The 27,529-nt window shown below is 54.9% G+C and overlaps 1 protein-coding gene across 2 annotated transcripts in view; it reads left to right on the top strand.

The window, feature by feature from the left end:
- The window catches only part of PHF21B (PHD finger protein 21B), an 88,092-nt gene that overhangs the window by 49,881 nt on the left and 10,682 nt on the right, over positions 1 to 27,529 (top strand). For both annotated transcript variants that reach the window (XM_036931473.2, XM_036931474.2), the window contains exons 3-6: positions 15,778 to 15,870; positions 19,363 to 19,689; positions 21,837 to 21,974; positions 26,434 to 26,485. In XM_036931473.2, the coding sequence (XP_036787368.1) occupies positions 15,778 to 15,870; positions 19,363 to 19,689; positions 21,837 to 21,974; positions 26,434 to 26,485 (610 nt within the window). The remainder of the gene's footprint in view (positions 1 to 15,777; positions 15,871 to 19,362; positions 19,690 to 21,836; positions 21,975 to 26,433; positions 26,486 to 27,529) is intronic.

A 27,529-nucleotide genomic window follows, 5' to 3' on the forward strand; every position in this document is an offset into this window, starting at 1 on the left:
TAGTCCACGAGGCCAGCGTGTGTCTTGTGGACATAAACGACTGGTGGATTACATCGCTTTACCCAGCGCTGCTGAGGAATCTCACTTCCTGATCCCAGGTCCCGGGTCTCCTCCTGGAGGCCCTAACTGGCATAATTAGGAATATAGATTCCAGTCAAAATGCTGCAAGTTAGCTGTGAAGCCGCCCTAAGGTGGGGGGGATCCCCATGTTCTGGTGGGCCTGGGTCTGCTCTCCAGTGGCGCCTCTCCGGCACCCATTTCCTTCCATGAGGGTGGGAGCTGCAGCCCTTGCTTTTTTATAATATGTAATTTTGTCCTTTGAGATGTAATTTCTGTGCATTGAATTTCAGAGATCTCAGTTGTACTGCGTGAGTTCTGACAGGTGTGTGCCTCCGAGTAACATACCCCCCTCTCAAGGTGCAGAATGCTCCCATCACCTCGGAAGGTTCTCTGCGCACCTGCACGTGGGTCCTCCCCGAGGGCCCTGCTCTTCCAGTTGCCGACACCTCAGCTGAGTTCTGCTGGTCCCTGAGCTCCTGAGCTGGTCCCTGGAACCAGTAGGTGCAGGTGGCCTCTGGTCTCTGTCCATTCAGTACCATGCTTTTGAGGCTTCTCCATGGTGCCGGTGTGCTGTTGATTCCTGTGTGTGGCTGAGTGGCACCCCCTGGTGTGGCACCACCCATGTCTGCCCATCCGCCAGTTGATGGACATTTGGGTTGTTTCCACTTTCTGGTGAGTGTGAATAAAGCTGCTGACCGTTTGTGCACACATGGAGGATGCATTTTCACTTCTCTTGTGTGAATACCTAGGAGTGAAACTGCCAGGTCCTAGAGCACAGGTGCATGTTTAATTTCCTGAGAAACTACCAAACTCTCTACCAGAGTGGTTGCTCCCCCTCCCTGCTCCCCAGCAGTTCGTGAGAGCCTGGCTGCCCTACACACTCCGCCTACTTCTCAACACCGTCAGTGTCTCCGTCCCAGTGGCCTCACGCCCCTGTGCGCCTGTGCTCAGACCAGGCGCCCACCCCGGTGTGGATGCTCCCCTCTGCCCGCCTGTCAAGGCTCCTTCCTCCCTGGGACTTGGTCCTTTGGGTTTTCTTGTATCCACCGCTTCTCTCCAGACCCATGGGAAAGTGCGATTTTTGTTCTCTGGGTGTGTCACCTTGTTACCATGGAACAAAAGGCTTTTCATCCTTCTGCTTCCTTGTTAGAAATGGAGTTCCACGGCATTTGTCCTGTATTTGAGACATTGCTCCAGAGCAGCTCTGTCCACCAGAAGTAGAATGGCAGCTACGGGAGGCGTTGAAACCTTCTAGGAGCCCAGAATACCCAAAACATTATCATCTCAACATGTAATCATTTTTTCAAATTATTAGTGAGATATCTTACCTCTTTTTCATACTAAGTCTTTGAAATCCCATGTGTATCTTACACTTGGAGAGAACTTCGGATTGGGCCAGCCACACTTCAAACGCTTGCCAGTGACAGGTGGCTGGCAGGCCAGAACTCAGACGGCCTTGGAGCCATGGAGAACGGAATTCAAGTCTCGGCTCTGCCTCCCTGAGGGTCGGCTCCCATACCTGTGAAATGGGACTCACCTGGCAGGTTGGCAGTGACAGGATAGGGCATGGAGCTCCTCCACGTGGTTGCCCTTCCCTTGGGTCTTACTCCTTGGCAGGATGTCTCGGACCTGGAGTGGAAGCTCGGGGGTGGTGTGGACAGGGAGGCTGGAACTAATCGTCTGTGTTGAAACCCTGGAGTCTTCTGGGAGACACAGGGGGTCAAAGATGAGTCCAGGCACAACCCGAGCTGGAGGTGGTATGGGGCTCCCCTGGCATGGAGGACCCTGGAAGGAGCTGGCGTGAGAGGAGGTGGACCTTTCAGGTGGGGACATCACATGCAGATCTGGAGTGTGAAGGTGGGTCGGGGGCTGCCCAAGCACAGTGGGAAGATGAGGGCCTTAGGCCAGGGAGAGAGCGTTGGCCTCCTGTGCAAGGAGCCGCTTTGAACCGGGCTGGCTGCTAGCAGCTTCCCTGGCCGCTGCTGGACGGTGCTGGGGAGAGTTCTCCAAGGCCCTGTGGGGCAGGTGATGAAGCAGCCCCATTGCCAAAGTCCCTTTCCTGGGAGAGAGCTTCCCCCATTCATTGCAGGAGTGAAGGCAGCCGCACTGCTTCTCAGGACACTCTTGAGAGGTGTTTTCCACTATATTTAGCCTACCAGGGCTTTTTCCCTCCCCTAGCACATTTAACTAAAATCTAAAGCTTATTTTCAACGTATTACTTGTTTCCAGTCAGAAGTGCTGTTCCTTCTAAAAATACCACAGCAGGAGAACAGAACGTTGAGTGCCTCCTGAGGGCAGCGGGCGTGGGCACGCATCACCATGCATGGCACGGCGTGTCGCCGGGTCCGGCTCCGGGCAGGCTCTGTGTGAGGCCTGGGCGGGGCTGCCCTTCCAGAGCTGAGCACCTTATGTTCCTCGTAAGTGCTTGCCCCCCCAGTCTGAAGCTGATGGCAGCATCCCCGCCTTGCAGATGAAAAGATGCTCAGGGAGGTCAGCTGGCCTCATCGAAGTCACGGCTGCCTGAGGCCACGCTGTCCTGCCTCTCGTGGGACTCCTAGGTTCCAGGTGTGTGCCCCATGCTTCTCTTTTAACTGTGGGAGCAAACCTGTGTGGTCAGTCAGTGTCCCATGTTCCAGATGAAGAAACTGAGGTTCACAGCTTGAGTTACTTGTGCAGTGTCCTCCAGCCCACTGACAGCAGGTCCCTGGCAGCGCTTCCAGGGGGTGGGGGTGGAGGTGGAGGGTGGCAGTTGGACTGGTGGCCACCACTGTCCTTGGGACTGTCTCTTGCAGCACTTGAGCGTGTGGTTATATGGCTGGTGTGGCATTTTTCAAGCCCTGCTTCCCCTTGACCAGTTATTCCTGTTGTGTGCAGGTGTGTGTTTAGCCAGGCACCGAGACAGCAGAGGCCCCACCCAGGGCTGCCCTTGAGCAGAGCAGGTGCTGCCCTCACCTCCAAAGCATAGAGCTGGCTGCGTATGGCTTCCACCGAGTTCTCCATGTTACCCAACCATGTGGACCAGCCCAGCAGTGGTGCTCTGGGGCCAGGTGGTGGGGGATGACCTCCAGTCCCCAAGCGGAGATGGCCACTGGCTGCCCTGGCAGGAGAATCTGTCCCAGGGAAGGATTCTGATTGGTCTGCTGGGTCACGTGCCCACCCACTAGACCAATATAATAGTTCCTGGATCATCCAGGGCTCTGATTGGCCACACTGGGTCAGGTGTCCTGGGCCGCACCCATTCAGCAGGTTTTTGGAGGCTGGTGAGCTTCCTTCAGCTTGGGCTGTGGGCATCCCCTTGTGTTGTGTGAGGTTGTGGAAGGGCCGATGGCCTGGCACAGGAACCAGGAAGGGGGCTCCAGGCAGGGGGACTGTGTGTGCATGCCTGTGCATATGTGCACTGACATGTTGGTGTGCAAAGGTGTGGAAGCATGCAGAGTGTCCCCAAGGCTCCTGACTCAAATCTCATACTCTTCTCTCACCACCATACTCTCATCATTAGAGTCTCAGAGCAAGATGCCCAGCCTCCATCCTGAGAGGTAGAGGTTAGCCTTGACACCTGTCCAGCGCAGAAGTGCTCTCGTGGCTGTGTGCCTCTTATTACCTGCAGGGCCACAGGGGACATTAGTGCTTCTGGGAAGGACCCGTGCAGGAGGGCCAGCCTTGCTGTGTCTTCTCGCCCTGTGTTCCCTGCGGATCTCCGTGGGTCTGGGACGCTGTCCAGAGGTGACCGGGCAGAGCCCACTCAGCACAGAGTCGGTCTGGCGTCCACAGGCTGTTGGTGAGAGTGAAGACCAGAAGGGATTTTCTCTCCCGCAGAATGAGTGCCGGACTGTGGCCAGACTCACCACTCCTGCAGCACCCACCACCCTCCCTGCCCTAGGCCTGGGTCAGCCCAGTGTCAAGTTCAGAAGATATCTTCTAGTGACCCGGCTGACCGTTTCCCCTAGACTCTGGTGGTCCCATCACAGAGATGGGGAAACTGAGTCAAGAGATGAGGTGCTGGTCCAGGGTCTCTCTCAGGTGGAGGCAGCACTGGGATTGTTTCCATTTGGTGTGAGCGCTGCCTGGCCCAAGGGCCCCTCCCCTCCTGCCACACAGGGCCACATGCAGAGAAGAGTAATCTCTGTCACAGCTGTCACCTCCCAGTTCCCAAAGCACTGCCACCAAGGGTCTCGGTCCTCCGTCCTGCTCTGGGGAGGCCGTGCAGGGACGCACCTCTGAGAGGAAGGGCTGGGCCCCTTGCGTCTGTCGAGCACCTCCTGTGTGCTGGGCACAGTGTTGGCTGGGACACAGACATGCTGTTGTGCCCAGCGCCCCTGAGTGTCTGAGGTGGCCATGCTGAACCCGCAGGAACACTGAGCCCCTCTCTGTGTGTCCCTCCCTCTTCGCCATGGCCTGGTATCATACTGCAGGACAGGGGTGGGGGGAAGAGAGGGAGGAGTGGGCTCGGGGTGGTGGGAGGACTGTCCAGTTGAAGCCAGGGTTCCCTCCAGGCCCACAGCTGGGGCCCCCTGCCTGCTCGCCTCTCACCAGCTGTGGCCTGGGGCAGGTCATTGCCTCCCTCCGTCTTCCCCTTCTGCATGCTGGGGTCCTGACACTCATCTCCCAGGATTGTGGAAATCAACTGGACAAAGGCTCTGTCAGTCAGCATCACACAGCCCCCGTGCACCTTCCTTATTGGCAGGAGCTTCCCGTCCACCTCCGTCTCTGCTGGCCATGCGCTTGCTGCAAGCCCATCAGCCGCCCACTCAGCTCTGGGTTCACATCCGGGCCCAGCACCTGCTTACAGCCTGTGCCCGACAGTCTGGGTGTGAACCTTGCCTTGCTCACGTCTGTACGTGGCCTGCCACAGGGTAGCTGCCCAGTTAACAGTTGCTGGGTGTTATTAATGCCAACAGGTTAAGAAAATAGTGGGAACATAATTCTATTTTTCTAATAGCTGCAGAGGTAGAGGATCAAACCAGGAGCAGATCACAGAGGGCAGAAGCCTGTTCCCGCAGCAACAGCCTTTGCGGGGATGCGTGGCCCTCCTTGGCGGGGTCCTCGAGAGCTTTGGGGGGTGCTGGAAGGTTCTATATCTTGGTCTGAGTGGTAGTTACTTGAGTGTAGACATTTGTCAAAATCCATGGAGCTGCACACAGCTCTGCATACATAAATGGCGCCTGCTTTGAGAGCCAGGAGCCTTGGGGACACCGGGCCCACCCCTCCCATCGCTGCCCATGGGAGGCTCGCTCCAGGAGGGCCAGTCCTGACAGAGCAGCAAGTCGCAGGCTGTTAGTGAGCTTCCTGGGGCACTGTGCACATGTGTGTCCCCTGAATTAGATTCCGGGGCATTGGAGGCAGCAGCATGATGAGGCCGGGGCCAGTGGGAGGGCGCATCAGCCCATCGCAAGTGGGAGTCAGACTTCCTGAATGACTGTGTATTTCCCGGAGGTCCAGAGCTCCGGGGAGAGGCCAGGGGAGGCGCTGCCGCCACTGCATTTGTCGTGTGTCTGGCGTGGTGGTCCTGGTAGCCGCTCCAGGCCTCCTGCCAAGGAGTGGACACAAAACAAACACCCCCAAGTCTGGCATGGCAGAGGTCCCAGGGTCAGGGAGACAGGTGGACCTGGGGACCAGGGCCATTGAAGGGCAGGCACCGACCTCCATGCTTTCGTCTGGCCCCAGGCACTGGGGAGACAGCCCCTGCCTGTGGGAGGGGGCCACCCTGCCCCTCTCCCTGCCCCGGGGACAAGCCCACCCTCGCGCCTTCCGCTCCTGGATTTTGCTGCAGTATTTCAGGGGACTGACAGATGCAAGAAAGCCAGCCCCAGGGTCTTCCCAGAGCTGTGTGTGGCTCCAGCCCCCGCCCCTGGGTCCTCTGCAAGCCGCCCTGCCCGCCCCTCTCCCCAGCTGCAAGGCTGCACCCTCCCCCGGCCTGGCCTCCTCCCTGAGGGGACCCTTCAGTGGGAGTGGGGGCAGCCTGTTCTCTTCAGCCCCCTAGCCAGACCCAGTGACTTGGGAAACGCTCTGCAGGCAGGGGCGGGCGGGGGTCAGGCGGGCTGCCAGCCTTCTGGGTCCGGTTCTCTTGCACACACAGCATTTGTCTCCCAGATTGCGGGTGTGACATGGCTGCTGTAGTTCGTCCCGTGGACACCCCCCCCAGCCGCAGACCTGGCATAGGGGCTGCCATCTGCCTCCCCACACCTGCGGTTGCCAAGGACTCATGGCTATTTTTGGCCCACCCTCAAGATCACAGCCCTCAGTCTTCAGTCTATGATGCCATTCAGAGTGTGTATTTCCTACTAAATAGCATAAAATTATACCCTTTCAAGTTAATTAAAACACTTTGTGACATGGGACTGCTGAAAAGGAGTTTTAAATGTCAACGCAGAGTAGCCACTTGTGTTTTCTGGGGCTTTCTGATTAAGGACAGCCTCCCCTGGAAAGACCTCGGCGTTGGTTAAGTGGCCCTGGGCAGGCTGCCGCGGCTGGCCCCAGCAGGTCAGGGTCACCAGGACCCAGACGGGCGGGAGCCGCGTGCCGGGCAGCCGGGCCACGGTGGCTGCGGACTGTCCCCCGTGGCCTCCTCAGGAAATTAGTTGGCAGTGAGGTCTGTCGTGTGCAATCTGAGCTTCAAAAATAACTCTCTTTGTGGAGTTTGAAGAAGCCGGTTTCAGAAGAGGTTTCTCGTTTTGAAGACTGAGCATTACGGCCTCCTGAGGGCTCCCCGGGCAGAGCTCCCCCATCTTGGGAGCTGCCATGCAATGGGACCACCTCCCCGACTCCAGGAGAGAGAAGGGCACCCAGGGTAGGGGCCAGAAGGTGTGGGTGGCCCTGGGTAAAACCTCATAACCCAGCCAGTCCTGGGAGATGTAAACAGGCCTGTGCTTCCATGGGAGGTGACCCGCCAGCCAGCAGTCCGCCATGTAGGGGGCAAGAACCCACCCCCAGCCTCCTGCCTGCCCCAGAGGACTCTGCTCTGGCTCACGGTGCACACTCCCTGCCCCCACTGCCCACAGGCTCGGGACTAGCCCCAGATGGCAGGCCCCTGCCTGCCCCCCATGCACGTGCAATGGCTGGTGTCTCCCCAGTGCCTGTGGGCAATGGCTCAGCTTCTGGATGTGCCGTTCGAGGACCCCGTGGTGGGCCTCAGCTGGCATGCCACTCATTCGCTACCCGCCTTTGGCTTTATGGTGCAGCCCCTGGTGCCTAGGGCCCTTTGATGCACCTGCTGCTGGTACCTCCTCCCCTCCCAGCACCCACCTGTCCCTCCTAATTCCATGCACTTCCCTGGCTGCCCGCTTGGAACATTCTGGCCCAACTTTCCAGGCGCAGCTCAGACACCACCTCCCCCAGGAAGCCTTCCCACTTCCGCTCTGCACAGTGAGTTCTCTGCTTTTTTATATGCTTATTTGTTAATTGCAAATGTGCAAAGGGCACTATAACAAACCTCCACGCACTCTCCACCCGAGTGAGTGAACAAGCGTCTTGTCACATTTGCTGATTGTTTTTGAGAACTAAAACACAGGAAGTAGGTGCCCTCCACGCCCCCTCTGCCCCCTCCCCTCTCCAGGGGAGCATCAGTCGTCAGTCACTCTTGCCCACAGACTCTACATCACCAGGCCACATGGTCTTGTGGCACTGACTTCATGTGAACAGTTTTGGTAGCACGTGTGACTTGTGGGGGGTCACCTGGTGGCATGTCCTCATGTTCTCGGTGACACATGTATGTCTGGTTTATTCACTCCGGGTGCTGGGAAGTTTTCCATTGTGAGAACGTTCCAGTTCATCTTTGCCCTGCCGAAGAGCAGTCGAGTTGTTCCTGGTTTTTCCCGTAGCAGGGCTGCTGTGTAACTGCTCCCACGTGTCTCCCTGAGCATGTGGGCACGAAGGACTCTGGGATGTGTGCCCAGAAGGGGAACTGCAGGCCTGGGTTCACTGCACTCATCTTCGTCAGGCAACCTGGTTGCCCGACTGCCCACGTGAGTACACACCTCTTGTCTTCACACTGGCCACCTGCCCTCTGTCCTACTAATCGCCATGCTTCACGTCGGTCCTTGATGTGCACTTTTGATGAGGGGCTGCTGGGATGACCCTCAGACCAGCAGCTCTGTGCCAGGGGCCTCCCGCCCTCCCCCTGGTCCTCAGAACAGGAAGGCAGCTCCCCCTGCCCCTGCCATGGAGGTGAGGACCCGGATGCTTGGCCTGACCCAAGCCAGCGGGAGAATGGAATTCGAATGTGGGTTGGATGGCCCCAGCAGTGACCTTTGCCCTGGGTACTGCCATGTCACAGTGGTAGATGCAGACGTGGGCTGGGAGGAGCAGGGATGTCCAGTGGGTGAGCAACAGAGAGATGTGCATTTCCCAGGGTGTTCAAGTGGCCCCCGACACCCTGGGTAGATGAGCTTGGAGTTAGTGGGAGCAGGCGCGCAGGCACAGAGCTGAGGGATAAGCAGGCCTGGCAGGAGCACGCCAGCAGCCCCAGAAACTATCTCAGCGCCATCCCAACAGCATAAAGGCGGCCTTCGAATTGCAGCTGTGAATAATAAACTGGTTTCAGACACAGCAAAAGTGGTACTTAATGTTATATTAATATTTATTGGCACTTACCAGTGGTGGAGTTCCATTGTTATCTTTGCCCCACATCACTGCGATTCTCTAAAGATGCAAAGATATTGGCTGCATGGCTCATGTGGAGAGGTGGGGAAGCCAGGCCACCCTCCCTGGGGTGCTGGGGCGCTCTGGGAGGCCTGAGCAGCTGCCCTACCTTCCCCTCCAGCCAGCGGAGGCAAGAGCCCCGCTCTGGTCAGCCCAGCACCTCCCCCAGGTGGAGGGGAGAGAAGCGGGACGGCTCCCTTCCTGCTGTTCTCGTGCCACATGGCTCCCAGGCCAACGGAGGGTGCTGCAGGCCGGAGCTGCCCTGACCAGACCCCCGGCCCACCCCAGCCTCCCAGAGGGTTCCTCGAGGTCACGGCGATGTGCCCAGCACAGGGTCCCATCCTCCTCCTGCAGGGGCTCAGACTGTAGGGCAGCTTCTGCTTTGCTGTGCGTCTGCTTTGCTGGCTGGAACCCAGCCGCCTTGGGGCAGGTCCAGCTCCCCCAGGGGACCACGCCTCCACCCCCCACCCCACCGTGCAGCACGTGGGGACCCCACACACTTCAGAAATACTCCTCTCTGTGCTGTGGCCTCTTTCTGCGGCCCGCAGTTTAGTTCATGTGACAAGGTGAGAACTCCTTCAGGTGCAGCCTGTGACCCGGCGTCGCCTCAGTCCACTGCACAGCCCAGACATCTGCTTTGGCCGCTGACTAGGCCAGCACCTGCCTCCCAGCGGGGCTCACACCAGCTCTCCCACCCCTTCCTCTCAGGGGCCCTTGCCACTGGCGAGCGTCAGGGACGGACCCTTGGGGTCAGAATGGACTGGATCCTGGCAGGCCAGGGCAGCACTACACGGGGGAGCTACTCGGGGCATCCTGCCCAGTCCTGGTGGGCCTGTCCCCATGGCTGGGCTTCCGTCTGCCTCAGGAACACTTTCACATGAACAGGACAGAGCCCCTCAAAGCCCCCTGGGCTCATTCCTACCCACTGCAAGGGTGGCCCTGCGAGGCCTGGAGTCGCTCTGGGCTCGGGAGCCGGAGCCGAGGCCCACAGGTGGGGGAGCAGGTTTGCACGTGTGTGGAGAGCAAGCTCAGGTCGGGGATGAGCTGCCCCCGCTCACGGGGCCAGTGGTGGGAGGCCTGCCACATGGAGTGGGGCACTGGGTGACCGGGTCTGCAGGTGTGAAGGTGGAAACCCCTCCCCACCCCTCAGCAACTGCCTGGCTGCTGACAGGGTCCTGGAGTTGGAACCCGGGGGCCCCAGGCCCTCCTTGTGTGATGACACTCACCAGACACCTCCCCCAGAGGCCCTCCAGGGTTTGCCATCCAGCAGGGGAGCAGACACATGAAAGCCAGTCTGGTCCATTGGCTCAGGTGCTAGGATGGGAGCAGCCCTTGTGAGGCTGGGTGCTGCCTGTTCCTGTTCACTACCTGGTTTCCGGGCCACCCAGTGGGTGCTTTGAGGTGTCGGCTGAATGATGATGGAGAGAAGGCCGTCTCAGCAGGAACAGAGCATCTGGTCCAGCCACAGCAAAGTGTGGGGAGCCATCAGCTAGAGGAGGCAGCTGAGACTGCAGGCGTGAGTGAGACCTCCAAGGGGGCGGGAGAGGGTCTGGAGGGACCCCCGCTGGTCAGCGTGACCTTCCCTCCACGCAGTGCACCAAGCACTGTGCCCACCCCATGGCGCCTGCTCCCTTTAACCCCCATGTTCTCCTCGTAGCGGAAACTTTCCTCCTTGGATGAGGAGAGGCACAGGGCTAAGGCACCACATGCGCCTGGCATCAGAGCCAGAGTCTGAGCCCACCCCCAAGCCCAGTCTCCTCTGCTGTGTGTGTAGTCAGCGGGGACACCCGACACCTGTCTTGGTTGTGTCTGAGCTTCTCCGAGGTTTCCCAGGCTGCCCCAGGGACTCCTACGAGACAGGAAAAATTTGAAGTTATCTTTGACTTTTATGGCCGTTTTTTCCCTATTAAAATGCTTAGCGCTGTAAATGTAGTCATAAGGAGCTCATTTATCTTGACAAAAGTGCAGCTATAAACTATGTGGTGCTCAGGAAATAGCCTCTGAGATGATTGTTTCTGCTGGTATCGATAAATTCCAACACGGAGCAGAAAGGTCAGCCCCTGCCAGATAAAATGTCTTTTCAGCTTGTTAATTAAAGGCTTATAAGGACTTGGAAGAACGCACTCTGGGAGTAGGCCTTAGAGCGAAGAGGAGCAGAGAGATGGAGATTGGAGACGTCCAGAACCCATTTAGCACAGAGAGTGGACAGTGGGTGGAAAGCACCTGGGGGTTCTGGAGAAAACCCACTCTTCTCAGACACGGGAGGCGGAGGAGAGACCCCTCTCAGCCTGGTCTGATGAAGTGGCTGTGTGGGTCTTCCAGTGTAGAACCTGCTTGTGGGACGGGCCAGCTCCCTCTCACCCCGAGGTCCCCGGGTTGGCAGAATCACCTGGAAGCTTGTTAATCAAATGGTGCTTCATGCCTGCCCCCCTGCCTGTACGGGTCTGGGCCAGGGCCCAGGGGTCTAACTGTGCACGGGCTTCCCAGGAGTGCTGAGACACCAGCGGGTCAGGGATAGGATCCCTTTGCAGAAGGTAGGACAGAACTTTTACAACGTGGGATCGGACAGCCCTGGGGTATTTTAGCCAGGCCGTGCTGGCGAGGGCCATCAAATAGTATCACGGACCGAGACGCTGTCTCATAAAGTGTCTGCGGCTGTTTTTAAAGCTCTCTGCATTGCACATAAAACTCTGTTCCGGCAATTGTCCACAACGAATTTGCAGTTAGATGTGGATAATTTGGCTCCACACAGAGAGGCAGGCAGCTGGCTTGAAGTATGTGAACCTAGGAGTCTTGCCCACTTGGGGCAGGTGGCAAATTCCAGGGGTGGGGGGGGAGCCATCCCATCATAATCAGGAGAAATAGCTCTCTGGCTTGTGGGGCTTGAGACCCTTGGCTGTGTCATTTGGGGATAGATGATACTCATTCTGGGCACAGAGAGATAAAAAAATAAGGCAGTGGGGGAGAGTAGAAGGGAGTTTCTTTTTAGCAATTTTGTTCAAGTGTGATATACACCAAACTGTACCGAAAGTGTGCACACCGGAAGTTTGCCATACACAGACGCCTGTGAAACTAGCAGAATCAAGATCATGAGCACCTCCCACACCCTTAAAAGTTTCCCTGCACCTTTTGTAATCCCATCCTCCCATCCCCCATCCCTACATGAGCTCTGACCTGTTTTCTGTCCCTCGAGATTAATTTGCATTTTCTGGAATTTTATGTAAATGGTGTCATATGATATGTCCTCCTTTTTTGTCTGGCCCCTTTCATTTAGGATAATTATTTTGAGATTCGTTCCCAGTGTGTGTATCCACTGCACGTTCCTTTTTATTGCCGGGTAATATTCCCCCGGTGGGGGCCACTGTTTGTCCCCTGTGGACTTGCTGATGGACATCTGGGTTGTAGAGTTTGGCTGTTCCGGATAAGGCTGCTCTGAACGTTCCCAAGTCTCTGCGTGGACATGTGCTTTCACTTCTCTCGAATGATGCCTGGGAGCAGGCTGGCTGCGTCATACGGTAAATATCTTAGCTCAGGCTGATACCACAAAAATACCGTAGGCTGGGTTCTTACATACCGGACATTTATCACTCCCAGTTCTGGAGGCTGCAAAGTCCAATTTCAGGGTGCTGGCTGTGATTTGGTTGCTGGTGAGACCCCTCTTCCTGGTTTGCAGATGGACATTATCTTAGTCTGTTTGAGCTGCTATCACAAAACACCACAGATTGGGTGGCTTATAAACAACAGAAATGTACTGCTCACAGTTCCAGGGACGGGAAGTCAAGATCAGGGCATCGCTGTGGTCAGTGTGGCCAGCTCTTTTCAGGTTGTAGCCTTCTTGCTCTGTCCTCACACGGGAGAGGGGGCTGGGATTCCCCCGGAGCCTCGTGTATAAGGCACTATCCCATTCAGTTCGTAAGGGTCTCTATGTCATGACGTAAGCACCTCCCAAAGGCCCCACTTTCTAATGCCATCACACCGAGAGCTAGGGTTCCAACACGTGGATCTGCGGGGGATACAAACATTCAGTCCATAGCAGCAAATGTATGTTTAACTTTTTAAGAAGCTGCCAAGCTCTTTTCCAATGGGATTGTACCGTTTTATAGAGCACACGGATGAGGTGCTCTGTGTCCTCACCAACTCTGGATTTCGTGGGTGTTTTTAATTTTATCCACTTGAATAGGTGTGCCGTGGTATCTTACTGTGGTTTGATTTGCATTTCCCATTAGCTAGTTCCTCTCCACTTGCTTATGTGCCGTTAGCATACCTTCTTTAGTGAGTAGCTGTTCAAATCTCTTTTATTCATTTTTTAATTGGGTTGTTTGTTCTCTGATTGTTGAGTTTTGAGAGTTTTTGTATATATTCTGGCTATAAGTCTCGATCAGATAGGTGATTTACAAGTGTTTTTTTCCCAGACTGGCCTGTTTTCATCCTCTTAACACTGTCTTTCCAACTTTGGGAGTTTTCAATTTTTTGGAAGTCCAGTTTGTTGATTTGTTCTTATATGGATTATGCTTGGTGTTGTATCAAGACTCTGCCAAACCCAAAGTTCCAAAGATCTTCTATGTTTTTTTCTGTAAGTTTCATAGTTTTAGGATTTACATTTAGGTCTCTGATCCATTTTTTAAAAAATATGGAGCTAGGTATGGATTAAAGCTATTTTTTGTTTGATTTTAGTACATGGGTATCTACACATTCTGGCACCATTTCTGAAATGTTTAGCCTTTCTCCACTAAATTTATTACCTATGCAGCCTTTGCTGAAAAATCAATTGACCATATATATGTGAGTCTATTTTTTGACCCTGTTCTGTTCCATTGACCTGTCTGTAACAATTTTAACACTAATATCATGCTGTTTTTGCTTTATAGTAGGTCTTGAAGTCAGGTAATATAAGTTTTTCACCTTTATCTAATGTTGTTTTGTTTGTCTGAGAGTTGTTTTGGCTATTCTGGGTCCTTTGCATTTCCATATGCATTTTTAAATCATCTTGTTGATTTCTGCCAAAAAAGCCTACTGATATTTTGATTGAGGTTATGTTGAAGTCTATAGATCAGTTTGGGGAAAACTGACATCTTAACAACACTGAGCCTTCTGATCCATAGTTATGGGATATCTCTCTCTTTACGCAGGTCTTTTTAAATTTCTCTCAAAAGTGTTTTGAAGTTTTTAGCATACAGGTCATATATGGCCATTGTCATATTTATCTCTAAGAATTCCTTATTTCTTGATGCTATTGCAAATGACATTTAAACAGTTGGTTTTCAAAATTTTTTATAGAAGTATAAATGACATACAATATTATATTAATTACAGGTGTACAACACAGTGATTCAACAATTGCATGTGTTATGAAATGCTCACCACAAGTATAGTCACCCTCTGTCATCATACAAAGTTACTACAGCATTATTGATCATAGTCCCTATGTGTACTTTTCATCCCTCTGACTTTATTTTATAACTGGAAGTTTCATACCTCTTGAACCCCCTTCACATATTTTGCTCATCCTTCCACCCCCTGCTAAACAATTTATTTTTAAATTTCTGAATGTTGGTAGCCAGTATACAGAAATACTATTGCTTTTGGTGTATTGATCTTGTATCCCGCAACCTTGCTAAGCTCATTTATTAGTCCTAACAGCTTCTTTCGTAGCTTCTGTAAGATTCTCCCTGTAAAAGATCTGCCATTTGCAAACAAAGACAGTTTTATTTCTCCTTCCTAATCGGGAGTGCTTTTATTTCTTTTTCTTACTTTATTGCACTGGCTAGGATTTCTAGTCCAGTGGTGAACAGGAGTCGTGAGAGAAAACATCCCTGTCACATTCCTGATCTCAGGGAAAAAGCCTTCAGTCTTTCATCATCAAGTATGATGCTAGCTCTTAGTTTTTATAGATGCCTTCTGTCAGGTTAAGGAAGTTGCTTTCTAGTTCTAGTTTGCTGGAAGTTTTTATCATGAATTGATATTGAATTTTGCCCAGTGCTTTTCTCTGTGTCTGTTGAAGTGCCCATATCATTTTTTTTCTGAGCTGATTTTCAAGTAGTGAAGTGGCCTTGCAGTCCTGGGTAAGTCCAACTTGCTCGTGTTGTAGTACCCATTTTATTATTGTCGGGATCAATTTTCCAATACTTTGTTACGAATTTTGGCGTCTAAGTCCAAGAGAGAACCTTGCCGGTCACTGCCCACTGGTGGTTTGGCTGACTCTGAGTGAGGGTGCCTCTCCCCAGCAGGCAGGCTCATGGGCACAAGCGTGGCAGGTAGAACTGTCCCTCGTCAGCTGTAGGTTGTGGGGGTACCTGCAGAGGGCACTTGAGGCAAGTGGGCACTCTAACATACATTTGTACTTGTGTAGGCCTGGAGTCCCTGGAGGCTGTCATTCCCTACCTCGCACCCTAGACACCCACCCTGCTGCCGGAGTGGCCGTCCCGTCATGCCGGGAGAGAGCCCTGAACCGGGAGCTGGGCCTGAAGGGTGTGCAGGGTGTACCCCAGTCACTGCTCCTCCTGAGGGGCACAGTGAGGACATGTATCAAGCACCGAAAATATTCCTCCCTTTTTAAATTCCCACCTGTTATTCCTGGTTTTCAGACTCTCTCCTACAGAAAAACCTGTGTCACAGAAACGGCTTTATTCGCAGAGATGTTTGTTGCAGTATTGTTTATTAATCAAAACAGGGCAGGGATAAAACCCAGATTTCTAAGAGGAGGGGATTGGCAGAGGAAATACCGTTTTATCTGCTAAATGGAAGACTCAACAGACATGAAAGGAGTGATTTATGAAGATCGTAGCAACACTGGAAAACCTACACATACCCTTAAGCTATAGCTGCATGAAACACACTTTAAAAAGGAAGCTAATGGGCAATAAAGGGTAATTATTTTCTGGGCAATGCCCTTCTTTTTCTTTCTCTAGTTTCTAAATTTTCTTGCATGATTATATGTTTACTTTTGGATTTCAAAACTCACACTTAAGAAAAGAAAGAGCAGAGTTTGCGGTGCCCAAGGCGCCGGCCCTGCCTGGCCAGGCTGGGTGGGGCCGCGCGGGCTCAGCGCCGTGACCTCTGGGCGCCGCTCCTGTCTTCCAGGCTTTGGGAACCATCACTGCAGTGCCTGTCACGGGTCCTCAGGTCAGCTCCTTGCAGAGGTTGGCCGGGCAAGGAGCAGCAGTGCTACCTCAGGTAAGCGGCCTGCAGGCGGGCCCCAGGACGTCCGTCTACCTGTCCGTCCCTGCCGTCTGTGTCCTGGTCCCTCGGCACCGGGGTTTTAGGTGGGTGCTGAGCTGGGTGGGACCCGCATGGGAGTCTCCCTCCTCCTCTGCACGTCCTTCAGAGGAAACTTTGGGACCAGACCTGTTTTCCACACAGTGAGGAATTGCAGTCAGTTCAGTGCGTCATGACCAGGACTGGTTTTTGTAATGAAATAAACTAGGCTGGACTGGAAAGAGCAGAAGATATCAGGGTGCATCATAAACATTGTTTCTGAGTAACCGGCTTCTGGACTTTGGGTTACAGGGCAATGAAGATTTTAAACTACGGGTTTCTGTCAAAAGGTATGAGAAACTCCGGACAAGGTGGTAGATTTGGGGAGGCAGCACAGACGCGAGGTCAGGTGCCCCTGACTGGGCTCAGCACTGGACCGGTCACTGGGCCTCTTCACCCTCCTGGGCTGGGTCTCCTCTCCTGCACAGGGGCTGGTGCAGGCGCTCCCTCGGGGGCCCTGAGGACTGAATCGGGTGGCACAGAGCCTTTCTAGCCACCCCTGGTACAAAGCAAACGCCTGCTGGTCACTAAACAGCGCTCAGCTTTGTTGAGCACCTGCTGTGTGCATCATACTCTTCCAGGGGCTGTTGGCCACAGAGCTGAAGACAGCGTCCTGCAGGGCTGGACGGTTGCCCCCAGCTAGAGGAGGGTGAGGGGTGGCCGACCTGGGCCCTCCTCTCCTCGCGGCCACCTTCCCTGAGGGCACACCTGACCCTAAAAGGCTCAGAGTCCAGGGGAAGGACAGACAAGAAAACTGATGCTTTGAACACTGAGTCAGAAGGATGCACAGGGCGGTAGGAGCCCTGAGGAGGTCCGCAGCCCACCTGGCAGTCAGGGAGGGCTTTCTGGAGGAGGGTGGTTGTCAAGGCAGGCCTCTTGGCAGGCCAAGGTGGAGGCAGGCCCCAGAGGACAAGCCCCCCAGGAGAGGGACTGTGGAGCATAAACGGCACAGAAGTGCAGGGACGGAGGCAAGGGGCAGTGGCGAGGCCAGAACCGCAGTCCTCCGGCACTGGACCTGTCAGTGGCCTGCAGGCAGTGGGGAGCTGTGGGAGGCTTTTGGGCAAGGGAGGGTCAGGACCGGAGCTTCTGATCAAAGTCAGGCTGCCTTCCTAGGAGCTCTCACTCCCCTGTGCGCCTCTTTTGTGAAAGTCAGAGGCCTCATTCCTGTCCTCCCCAAAATGTGCACGCACACACACGCACACACGCTCAGGCATGAGCAGTCTACACTCACTCATCACCGGCCTCTGCACCTTCCTCTCCCCTTTGCTGTTCCTGGGCTTCTGTCTCCAGGTTTTGCCCTTGCTGTCCCCCTCGCAGCCAACATCTGGACCTGCTTGGTGACCTCCAGGTGGGTCAGTTCAGGCCAGAAGGTGCCCACCGCATGCCTGGTCCAGCTCCTGGCTGCCGCTGTTGGAGGAAGCCACGTGCGAGCAGAATGGCACCTGCGGTGGGGGCCATCCTGGGGGGTACCGACACAGGCTCAGAGAAGGGAAGGACCGTCCTCAGGGGGACAGACCACAGGCCCGGAGAAGGAAGGACCGTCCTCGGGGGAACTGAGCACAGGCCCGGAGAAGGAAGGACCATCCTCGGGGGGACCGAGCACAGGCCCGGAGAAGGGAGGGGCCGTCCTGGGGGGACCCAGCACAGGCCTGGAGAAGGGAGGGGCCGTCCTGGGGGGACCCAGCACAGGCCCGGAGAAGGGAGGGGCCGTCCTGGGGGGACCCAGCACAGGCCTGGAGAAGGGAATGAGCACGGAGGGCAGGGAGGCCCCCTGAGGCTCCTGCAGGAAGGAGACCTGGGCGCAGGCCTGCACACACCTCCAAGTGACCCCAACTGAAAGGTCATGTGCCCTGCGGCCCCCCAGATAGGCTTTCTCTGGTTTGGGGCCCACATGTTTGGGCCGAACCCTGAGCCCCTGGCTGAGCTTCTGTCCACAGTGGAGCCCCTGCAGCCTGGGCGTGGCTCCACCACATTCAGAGTCTGGGTATGTAGTGTCCGCTGGCCAGTGTGAACTGGGGCACGAGGGCAAACCCCAAACGACCAGGGAGGAGCCGACAGCACAGAATGGCCTCACTCGAGGTGAGCCGGAGCCTGCAGCCGGGGGCGCTGACCGCCGCTCACCTGGCCTTCTGCAGAGGCAGAGAGCAGCAGCCAAGGGCTGGCAGTGGTCAGAAGGATTCGCTCGGTGGTTTTCCACGTTCAGTGTTGGTGTGTGTGTTAGGCATGAGCCTGGCTGCAGGTGCCACCGACTGGCACAGGATCGCACAACTGGGCCGGTCCCCTGATGGCGAGGAAGGCATTTCTGCCCTTGGAGGCCCCTTTGCCGAGAGCCCACTGTGGCCGGGGAGGGGAAGGCTGCCAGAACTGAGGTTGCTCCGTGGCAGACCCTGGCAAGGAGCTTGCAGACGTACTGCCTGCCTGACTGCCCTGCCCCAAGGTGACCTGCTCCAGGACTCAGAGCCCCCAGGCAGGCTTTAGAAATCCGGGTGCGAGCCCCACTGCCCTGGCAGTACTGGCTGTAGGGCTGCTTTTCTCCTGGGTAAGCCCCTTCCTCTACAAGCCTCAGTCTGCTCATCTGGGGGCCAGCATCCCGACTCCACAGGGCAGTTACATGGGGCTCAAAAAGGTAAGACAGGGCAAGCTGACCCCCCTCTCTCAACCCCTGTCACCTTGTCTCTAAGAAGGTGACGTTAGCTTGGACCTACGGGGTTGGCAGGAGGCTCCTTTGTGACCGCAAGAATGCTGGCATGCTGGTGACGGTCAGCAGCATTTTGCACGTTCTCTGCCCACCCCCAACTAAGGTGGGTCCCATCAGCCCCAGGGCACAGATGAGGTGCGTGCCTGAGAACACACAGGTCCTGGAGAGGCAGGATTGGCCCCAGACAAGCCGTCTAGAGCCTGGCCTGAGCCATATCGTAGCCACTACACATGCTTTAACTCTCATTCCGTCTGGACGTCTTAGCTGCCAGCCCATGGCTTTCATGGGGCCCAGCAGCAGCCCGTCCCAGTCGCCACCCCATGGACAGCACTCCGCCGGCCTGTCGTGTTAAGAGAGCTTTGCTGCTTTGCAGCTTCCTGTGGGCAAGTCCTGGTCCACCACCTGACGCTGATGCTCTGCCCCTTCCCATCACCCCTTACTCTGTCTGCCCCCGGTTCATCTAAGTTGAGGGGAGGACTCACCTAGAGTGCTCTTCCTGAGCCCGTGGCTGGTCAGTGCAAGGTCAGACATCAGCGGCTGTGGTGCATCTGGTGGCCTCTCCGCTGCCGTCCCCTCACCTATGGGCCACGTCACTGCCCAGGCTCTGTCCTTCCCGAGTTCTGGCTCTGCCCAGGGCTGCCCCTCCACCGTGCCCGTTGTTGCCCCACTGTGTGAGTGTCCATCTGACCATGTAACTGTGCCTCCCTCCCCAGGTTAGGCCAAAGACTCTGATTCCAGACAGCCTCCCTGTCACCCCAGGCCGGGACCGGCCACCCAAGCAGCCCCCAACATTCCAGAAGGCCACCGTGGTCAGTGTCAAGAACCCCAGCCCAGCCCTCCCCACCGCCAACAACACCGTGAGCCATGTGCCAACGCCCAGCAGCCAGTCCCAGGCACTCGCCGAGCCCGCCGCCCTCACCTCTCCTCTGAGCAGTGCTGGGGTGGCTTACGCCATCATCTCCACCGCCCCCAGCACCGCCGTGTCCGTGGTCAGCGACAGCATCAAAGTCCAGCCCCTCCTCATCAGTGCTGACAAGAAGGTGAGTGTGTGCCGTGAGGCAGGCGCCAGGTGTGCCCGCACACACAGGAGGCAGGTGTCCAAAGGGCTAGTAAGTGAGTGGGTGGCAGAAAGACAGAGTGGCCAAATGAATGAACAGGGTGTGACTGAGCAATCAAGCGAATGAGTCGGTGTGTGAATGGTGGGGGCACAAGTGAACATGTGATCGAAAGGTTGTGTGGCTGAATTAATGAATATCAGTGGCAAAGCATGTTTTTACTTAGTGCATTGGAATAATTAATTACCTAATAAACTGTGTGGCCGAATGCCAAGAACAGGCCAGTTCTAATGATTGGTCTCTGCTGGTGGTTAGGTAGTTGAGGACTGTTAAGGATCCCAGGTACTGAATGGAAAATGTGTGATTTCTTGCCAAGATTTAAAACTAAAACAGGTCCTTTCCCTGTTCCCCTCAAAGCCCCTTGTTGATTGGGCTGTTTGAGGCCTTTGGGGCTGTGTAGAAGGTGCCATTTCCTCTTTGTGGCCTCTTTTCCTATGTTTCTAATCTGGGGTCTGCCAGGCTGCCCCTCTCTTTTAACGGCCAGTGTCCCTTCTACTTCCCAGCCTGAATGATGGAACTCTACTTTCATGTGACCGTATATTGTTGCTTACAGTATATTCCTGGGAGTACTATAGTTTTTAGTCTTCTCACCCATGAATTGTATCCCCCAGAATTCTCAAAGCCCTAAAGATCTGTCATGAGCTGCGGTCGGTTATAAGTTCCAGTGAGGAAGTGTGCACCCCAGGTGCAAAGGGGTTGCTTAGCAGTCTGTTAGATGAGAGTACCCATTTCATTACAGCGTCACCAGCATTTAGTGTTGCCATTTTAAACACTTTTTACTCATTCAATTGGTGCAAACAGATGTTCATTGTTGAATGCTAAATCCCTTTTATTATTATTAAGCTTGAATATTTTTCTATCTATAACTTTTTAATAACTCTGTCCCCTTCTATGTGACTCATTTGAGGATATTCTTTGCCCTTTTTTCTCCTGGGAATGGGTTTTTCCCCCCATGAATATAAAAACAGGCATTTTTTTTCCAACCAGAGAATTCTGGGGTTTTAAAATTGTGACACAAAGAAGAACAAAGAGCCTTCCCTTAAGCTGGCAGGAAAGTGGAATATGTTTCCTCTTCATGCTTAGGATCCTCAAATTCAAAAGACAGTCACCACATGTTCTTAGGGGCAAAAATACATATTCAGGTTATTCCTAGCTTGGGCCAAACGCTGGTACTCCTGGTGAATTCCTTTCCCTGGATCCAGGAAAGATAATAATTCTTTCCCAATTCCCAGTTCAAAAGAATTAGTTAAGCCACAGATGGAGAGACTCTGGCCCTAGGAGAGACTGGGCTGCAGAAATAGATTTCAGACTTTTAGCTCAGACCCTTCAGTCAGACCGAATGATAATAACCCTGCACCCTGATGAAGGTCATCTGAAGTGGGGCCACCCTGGGCGATGCTGAGCGGGGCCTGGGGACCACCTGTCCACCTCCGCCCCGCAGGGCTCCACAGAGTGAGATTAGCTTCATCCTTACCACCTGCCCCTGCCCCCACCACCAGACCAGGTCTGAGAGCCTCAGATGCAGTGGCCGGGAGCCCAAGGTGCAGGGTGGGTGGTGGGTTGACCAGGGAGTGCGGCTGGAAAGGCCTGGGAAGCAGCCCAGCTCCTCTGACCCCTAACCTGATGGCCTCAGGCGGAGAGCAAGTCGAGCCCTCTAGGCCTCCGGCCACCTGCATTTGAGCTGGGTTAAAGAAACCCACCTCTCTTGAGTCTTTGCTGCTCAGATCTTCACACCCTCTCTGCAGGTATGTATTTCTTGGAAATTGAGGCTGAGAGGTAAAGTGATCTCCCAGAGGCCACACAGCTGGATTGACCCCAGGCCCTCCTGGCTCCTAAACCAGGCCCGATTCTCATGTAGACACTTGACCTGCAAGGCTGTGGGGAGGTGTACACCTTGGGTGCAGCCCCCGTGGTCTGGGGTGCTCAGTGCAGGCTCCTCATTTCTTCGTGGTCCTGCACGTGGCCCCAGGCTCTGCAGATCCAGCCTTCCCAAGGCCGTCCCAGCTCTCCCTTCCTTCAGGCCTCCCTCCCTGCCCCCTGCCAACCCCTCCCCGATCCACTGCACATTCCAGGTCATCATCATTCAGCCTCAAGTGCAGACGCAGCCCGAGAGCACGGCGGAGTCAAGGCCGCCCACGGAGGAGCCATCTCAGGGAGCTCAGGCCACCAAGAGGAAGGAAGACCCGCCCCTGCGCCAGGAGGACCCCGAGGTAGGTGGCCGTGGTCTGGGGGCTGCTGTCTCCGGGCTCTGCAGGCGGTGGGGACGGGCCTCATTCGGGGATCGTCTGACAAGCCCAGGGCACAGCCACCCTGTGCACCCCTTTCCAGCAGGGACTTGCATAACAAGCTGAGGTCTCTGCTGTGTCCCACAGGTTTGCCCAGCTGAGTGGCAGTGTGGGGCAGTGGTTGGTACAGATTCGAGACCCAGGCTGCCTGGATTTACATCCGCACTGTCAGTTTCTAGCAGCGTGACTGGGAGACCACGTCTGGTTCCTCATCTGTGAAATGGGAGTGGGTGTCTTCTCTCTGGCAGTTAGTGGGAGGATTCCAGGGATCAGCATCGGCCAAGCCCGGAACAGTGCCTGGGGCACTGCTGGCTGCCGGGCCGCCCCCAGCCCGGCCGCAGGCCCACATGCCCCTCCCGGTCCTCAGGACCCTCAATGTGGCCTTCTTGGCGACATGGCCCTGGGGCAACCCTGCCTCTTCCGCCTGCCGTGGCCAAACATTAACACCTGAAGGCAGCAGAGCAAGAGCCTGGATGCCTTGGAGAATCAGCTGCTGGCCAGGGCTGGCACGGGAGATGCACAATGCACATGTCTCCTGAAGGTGCCCGTAGAACTTTCCAGAAGTCACATGTAGTGCCACCCTCTGACCGCCACATGAAGGAGGGATAAACGTGCTCTGCCACACCCTCCTAGAGCGTGGCTTTCACACAGCCACCTGCACTAATGGACGGGTACGAGGAGGCAGCTAATCTAAGGCCGTTCTTTGTTAACTTTTGGCTTCAGTAAGTGACTGTCCTTGTGTTAGCTGCAGGCATGCTCAGCTATCCTGGGCTGAAGTCAACCTTCTGGGCCTTTTTTCATGCACCTGCCCTGGCCTGGCCCCCTTTTCTCTCCCTCTGGGCCCTCACTTAGCCTACAAGATTCACCTCAGACATCCTCTCCTCCAGGCAGGCTTCCCAGACCACCCTGCCCCAGTGGGCAGAAGAGACCCCTGTGGGCTCCTAACGCTGCTTGTGATCCTGCTTATCAGCACGCTCTCATTATCAAAAGAAGTCCATCTTTCATCCACTCATTTAGTCACCAAACATGTCTTGGCATTTGCTCCAGGACAGCTCTGTGCTGAGATGGGGACACCACAATGGGGCAGACGGGGAGCCCTGGCCCTGGGGAGATGCACTCCTATTGGCAGAGACAGGCAAGGCCACTGGACTTGAACTTGGGTTAAACATGTCAGGTGTCATCAGATAATTAAAGTCAGAGCTAGAGAGCCAGGGAGACTTTGCGGAGGAGGGGCAAGATCAGCCGGAACCCAGGGGACAGGCAGAGTTTCAATAGAGGGGCAGGAGGCGGGAGGGATGGCACGCCAGGTGCTGGGCACTACCTAGGCAGTCGCAGGGAAGTGAGAAAGGACTCAGCATGCCCAGGGAAGCCCAGGTCTCTGTGGACTGCAGGTAGCGTGTGTGCATGGGAAACCCTAGACACCGGTCAAGAAGAGATGTTGGAGCCTGATCCTGGGGCATCTGCATGCAAGCTGCCAAGGTGGCACTTGATTCCTTGGGTAGTAGGGAGCCATGGAATATCCCTGAGCAGGAGTGATTTGATTATCGTCCCTTGACATGTCCAAAGGGCCTGTTGGGGATTCACAGGGTGGACCATCACCTAGGCTGGGATGGAACCAGGTCTCCTCTGTGGCCCCAGGCCCAGTTTTATCTCGAGAAGCAATCAGTTCCATTCTGTGGCAGGAAGTGTGAGCACCAACTGTTTGCTTGGTGAGGCCCAGAGCTCCCCGAGCAACCCTCTGCCCTCCCATGGGGTTTTGCTGCACCCTTAACATGGGGGAAGTTTTTCTGGGTGGATTCTCTTTGTTCTCTCAAAGTGTATCCTAGTCAATTATTGTGCATTTATACAATTAGTATAATTACATCTAACTACATAATCAGTGTAAATACGTGTAATGACTTAAATAGAACTTGCAATTACAACACATCCTGGTGTAAAAATCCTTATTGAAGTTTCTTTTGAGAGAGGGCCGAGTGCAGTTGTGCTGTGCAGGCACGGGGCTTTGTGGCAGCCCTTGAGCCTGTCCATGAAGGACCTAAGTTAAAAGCACTTGAAGCAGAGCAACAGCTGCCCTGGGAACTCCACCACATGAGCCAGCTGGGAGCCCCTGGGTCCCCGGGTTGGGGAACAGACTTTTTGTAAAGAAACACTCATTGGCGGCTTCTGGGGAGGTGGCTGGTGAGCGTCCCGTGCCAGCAAGCCCTGCACGCCTGCAGCTGGGGCCTCATGCAGCTGTGGCAGGCCGGCCTTGGGATTGTGCTAAAATGGCACAGGAAGTGCAGCAGGAGGGGGCATGGCACCTACCGGGTGCCCCAGGAGACCTCCGAGGCTCCGCCTACTTCTCCCTGTCCCCAGGCCCGCTGCCTTCTCTAGGACAGGGTTGAGGCCTTTCCTGTGCCACCCATTCTCCTGGCCTTGGGCAGCATCTGACAGAGACTGGCCACCCTCAGATCAGCAAGTGCCCTGCAGGGGGCAGCCAGAGCAGGGGTCCCTGCCCCATCCGAGCCCAGCTGCAGCCCCAGGCCTGGCCCCCTCTCTGGTGAAGGCCTGTGCATACCGTTGCCCCTTACCTCCACGCCATCCCTGTCTCCACAGCCCCCATTCCTGCCCCACATCTCAGGCTCCTGGCCCCTTGCCCCTGGGCGGCTTCCTCCCTGTCTATTTGCCCTGAAGCTAGAAGAATCTTACTAAAACTCAGAAATAACCAAGTCATCCCCCCACTTCTTGAAATCCATCAAAGCACCCCGCGCCCCCAGCCCCAGGATGGCCCTGAGTTCCCACTTGGACGTAGCCCTCTGCCGCAAAGCCACAGCAACAGCAGATAAGACGGAGGCAGAGATAGTAGAGGCACAGCTGTGCATGGCTGCGTCCAGAAACAGGCAGTGAGCAGGACTGCTGCCCAGGCCCCTGGGCCCCAGGCTCAGAATCGGGTGAGGGTGACCAGGAGGGAGGGCAGTTCACACAGCGCTGTGGGTCCCAAAACTTCTTTGGGAAGGAGAGGAAGGCTCCACAGTTGCACGTGGGGAGTGGGGCAAGGCCCAGGCAGGTGCAAAACTTGCTGAAAGGGAGGGGTGAGCAGGAGGGAAGAAAACCAAACAACAAAATAAAAGAAAAAGTTGTGCCCCAAATCAGTCTGTAGACAATTCTGGAATACATGAAGTGATCGAATGCTAAGGATGGCAATCAGAATCAACATTTGGAACGTGAATTTATTCAAGATGAAGTTGATTTTGTGGAATACTCTAGCAATGACTTTTAAATAAGTATGTTTAGGATTTTAGGATACTCAAAGAGGTTTAAAAAAAAGGAATAATATCCTCTTGAAATAAATACGGACTCATGAAGCAAAAAAGTCATGAAAACCAGATCAGATGAATATAAATTTTTTTTGAAAATCTGGTAGTGAAAACCATGGTGATTGGCTGGAATAAAAAACTAGACAGGATGAACAGAGATAATTAGTGCTTTGAAATATGGCACCCATGGGTGAGCAGATTTCAGGAACAGAATAAAAGGCATATAAATATACATGATAATTTGGTATATAAAGTGGCTCCTTAAATCAATGAAAAGTGGAAAGTTTGAATTTTTAATAAACAGTCCTGGAACAAACAAGTAGCCGTATGGAATAAAGTGAATCCGTACTTCATAACCATATACACCTGGATAAATTCCAAGTGGATCAAAAATGTAAATGTAAAAAGTAAAACTGTAGGTATGGGAATAAAACCTGGGCTGCAGGCTCAGAATTATGTGATTTTTTTTTTTCTGTATAACCTGAGTCTCCAGCTAAGATTCAAAGGTCCAAACACTGCAAAAAAAAAAAAATTAATTAATTAATTAATTCTATTACATGGAAATCTTTTTAGTCTGCCTGGCCCCCAGTGGAGCAGCATTTCAGCTCCCGCAGTGTGAGTGGTGCGGGGCCGGTCCTCCCAAAGAGGACGGGGGACGGGGAGGGAGAAACCCCCAGACTCGCCTCGGCTGGCGGTCAGGGGCAGCCTCCATGCGATGCATCCCGTTGACAGCATGTACCCCTGACATGGCGGGTGGGACGGCCCTTCACCTCTGGGGTCTTCCTCAGTCTAATGAGAAACGTGAGACAGACCCCAGGGCACCCCACCAAACACCGGCCAGCCCTCCTCGGCCACCACGCTCATCAAAACCAAGGGAGGTGAGAAACCGCCCCGGCCAGGGGAGCGAAGGGGACGTGAGGGCCGACTGTCATGCGGGACCCCGATGGGGTCCCGGACAAAGAAAGGACACGAGGTGAAAACTGAGGACATCCACGTGAGGTGGGCAAGCCCTGTGGGTGCTCGGCACGTCTGTGGAGTGAACGAGTGACTGTGGAAGGCCGTGTAACCCTTCTGTCTCCTTCCCTCAGAAAATCGCCTTCATGGTGGCGCTGGGCCTGGTGACAACGGAACACTTGGAAGGTGAGGTCACTCACGTGGGGTGACGCGGGAGGCCTGGGCTTGGGCAGCACTGGGTGCGGACCTGGCGTCACAGAAGCAGCTGGTCGCAGGATGCCCTGTCAGACGGTGCCCACGGGCACGCCACCCTCTGGGAGGCCTGCCCCAAGTGCCAGCTCCCAGCCCTCCTCGGCTCCATGACCATCTGCACAAAGTCCATGGTGGCACTTTCTTGTTTTCACCGGAGGGACCTTGAGGGACCATGTGGTTCCCCACCCTGTGATTGGAGACAGTGAGTGGTGAGAGCAGGTGGAGGCTGGAATGTGGGCAAGTCCTTTAGCCTCTCTGTGCCTCGGTTTCTTCATCTGTAAAACGGGATTATAACCAAACCTTCCTCATGGGATTGCTGTAAAGGACCAGGAGGCGTGCCTGGCGCCTGGTTAAGCACAGCGCAGGTGTTAGCACCGCCTCCCCTGCTACTGAATTGGCCATGGGCTTACATCACACACACGTCAGTCGAAATCAGAGCGTTACTTTGTTTGAGCAGACTGGGCTGCGTGACTGTACAGGGGCTGTTTGACTTTACTGATAAGAGCAATTACAGATGAGTTGTGAACACTGTCACAGAATCTTAGGGCCTGGAAAGCATGGAAACCGAGGCTCTTGTGGCCCTTGTGGGGAGGCTGAGGCCAGAGAAGTTGATTCACTTGCCCAAGGTCACTCAGCCAGTCAGTATCAGGCCCAGGCTGGAAACCAGGTCTCCTGGCTCCCGACTTGAGTGTTTTCCACAACTCCGACATCACCTGCTGAAGACATTTTGTAAAGTGAAAATACCTACCCAGCTAGACCTGGATTTGGGAAGGACGGCTCATTTGTTTTCCTTCTTAAAATGGAGGAAAGGAAAGGAGTGGACTGAATACCACGTGCCCCAGGCACTGGGGTCTTTGGGGCAGAGGTCCTCTCAGTCCAAGCAGGTGAGTGACTGAAGCCCAGGGAAGGGGAGGGACCTGGTGGGGTCGCACAGCTCCTCAGGGCCAAGCCTTCGCCTGCACGGCTGAGCAAACGCGC

Source organism: Manis pentadactyla, chromosome 10 (genome assembly GCF_030020395.1).
Source record: "Manis pentadactyla isolate mManPen7 chromosome 10, mManPen7.hap1, whole genome shotgun sequence".
In the NCBI taxonomy this organism is placed as follows: Eukaryota; Metazoa; Chordata; class Mammalia; order Pholidota; family Manidae; genus Manis; species Manis pentadactyla.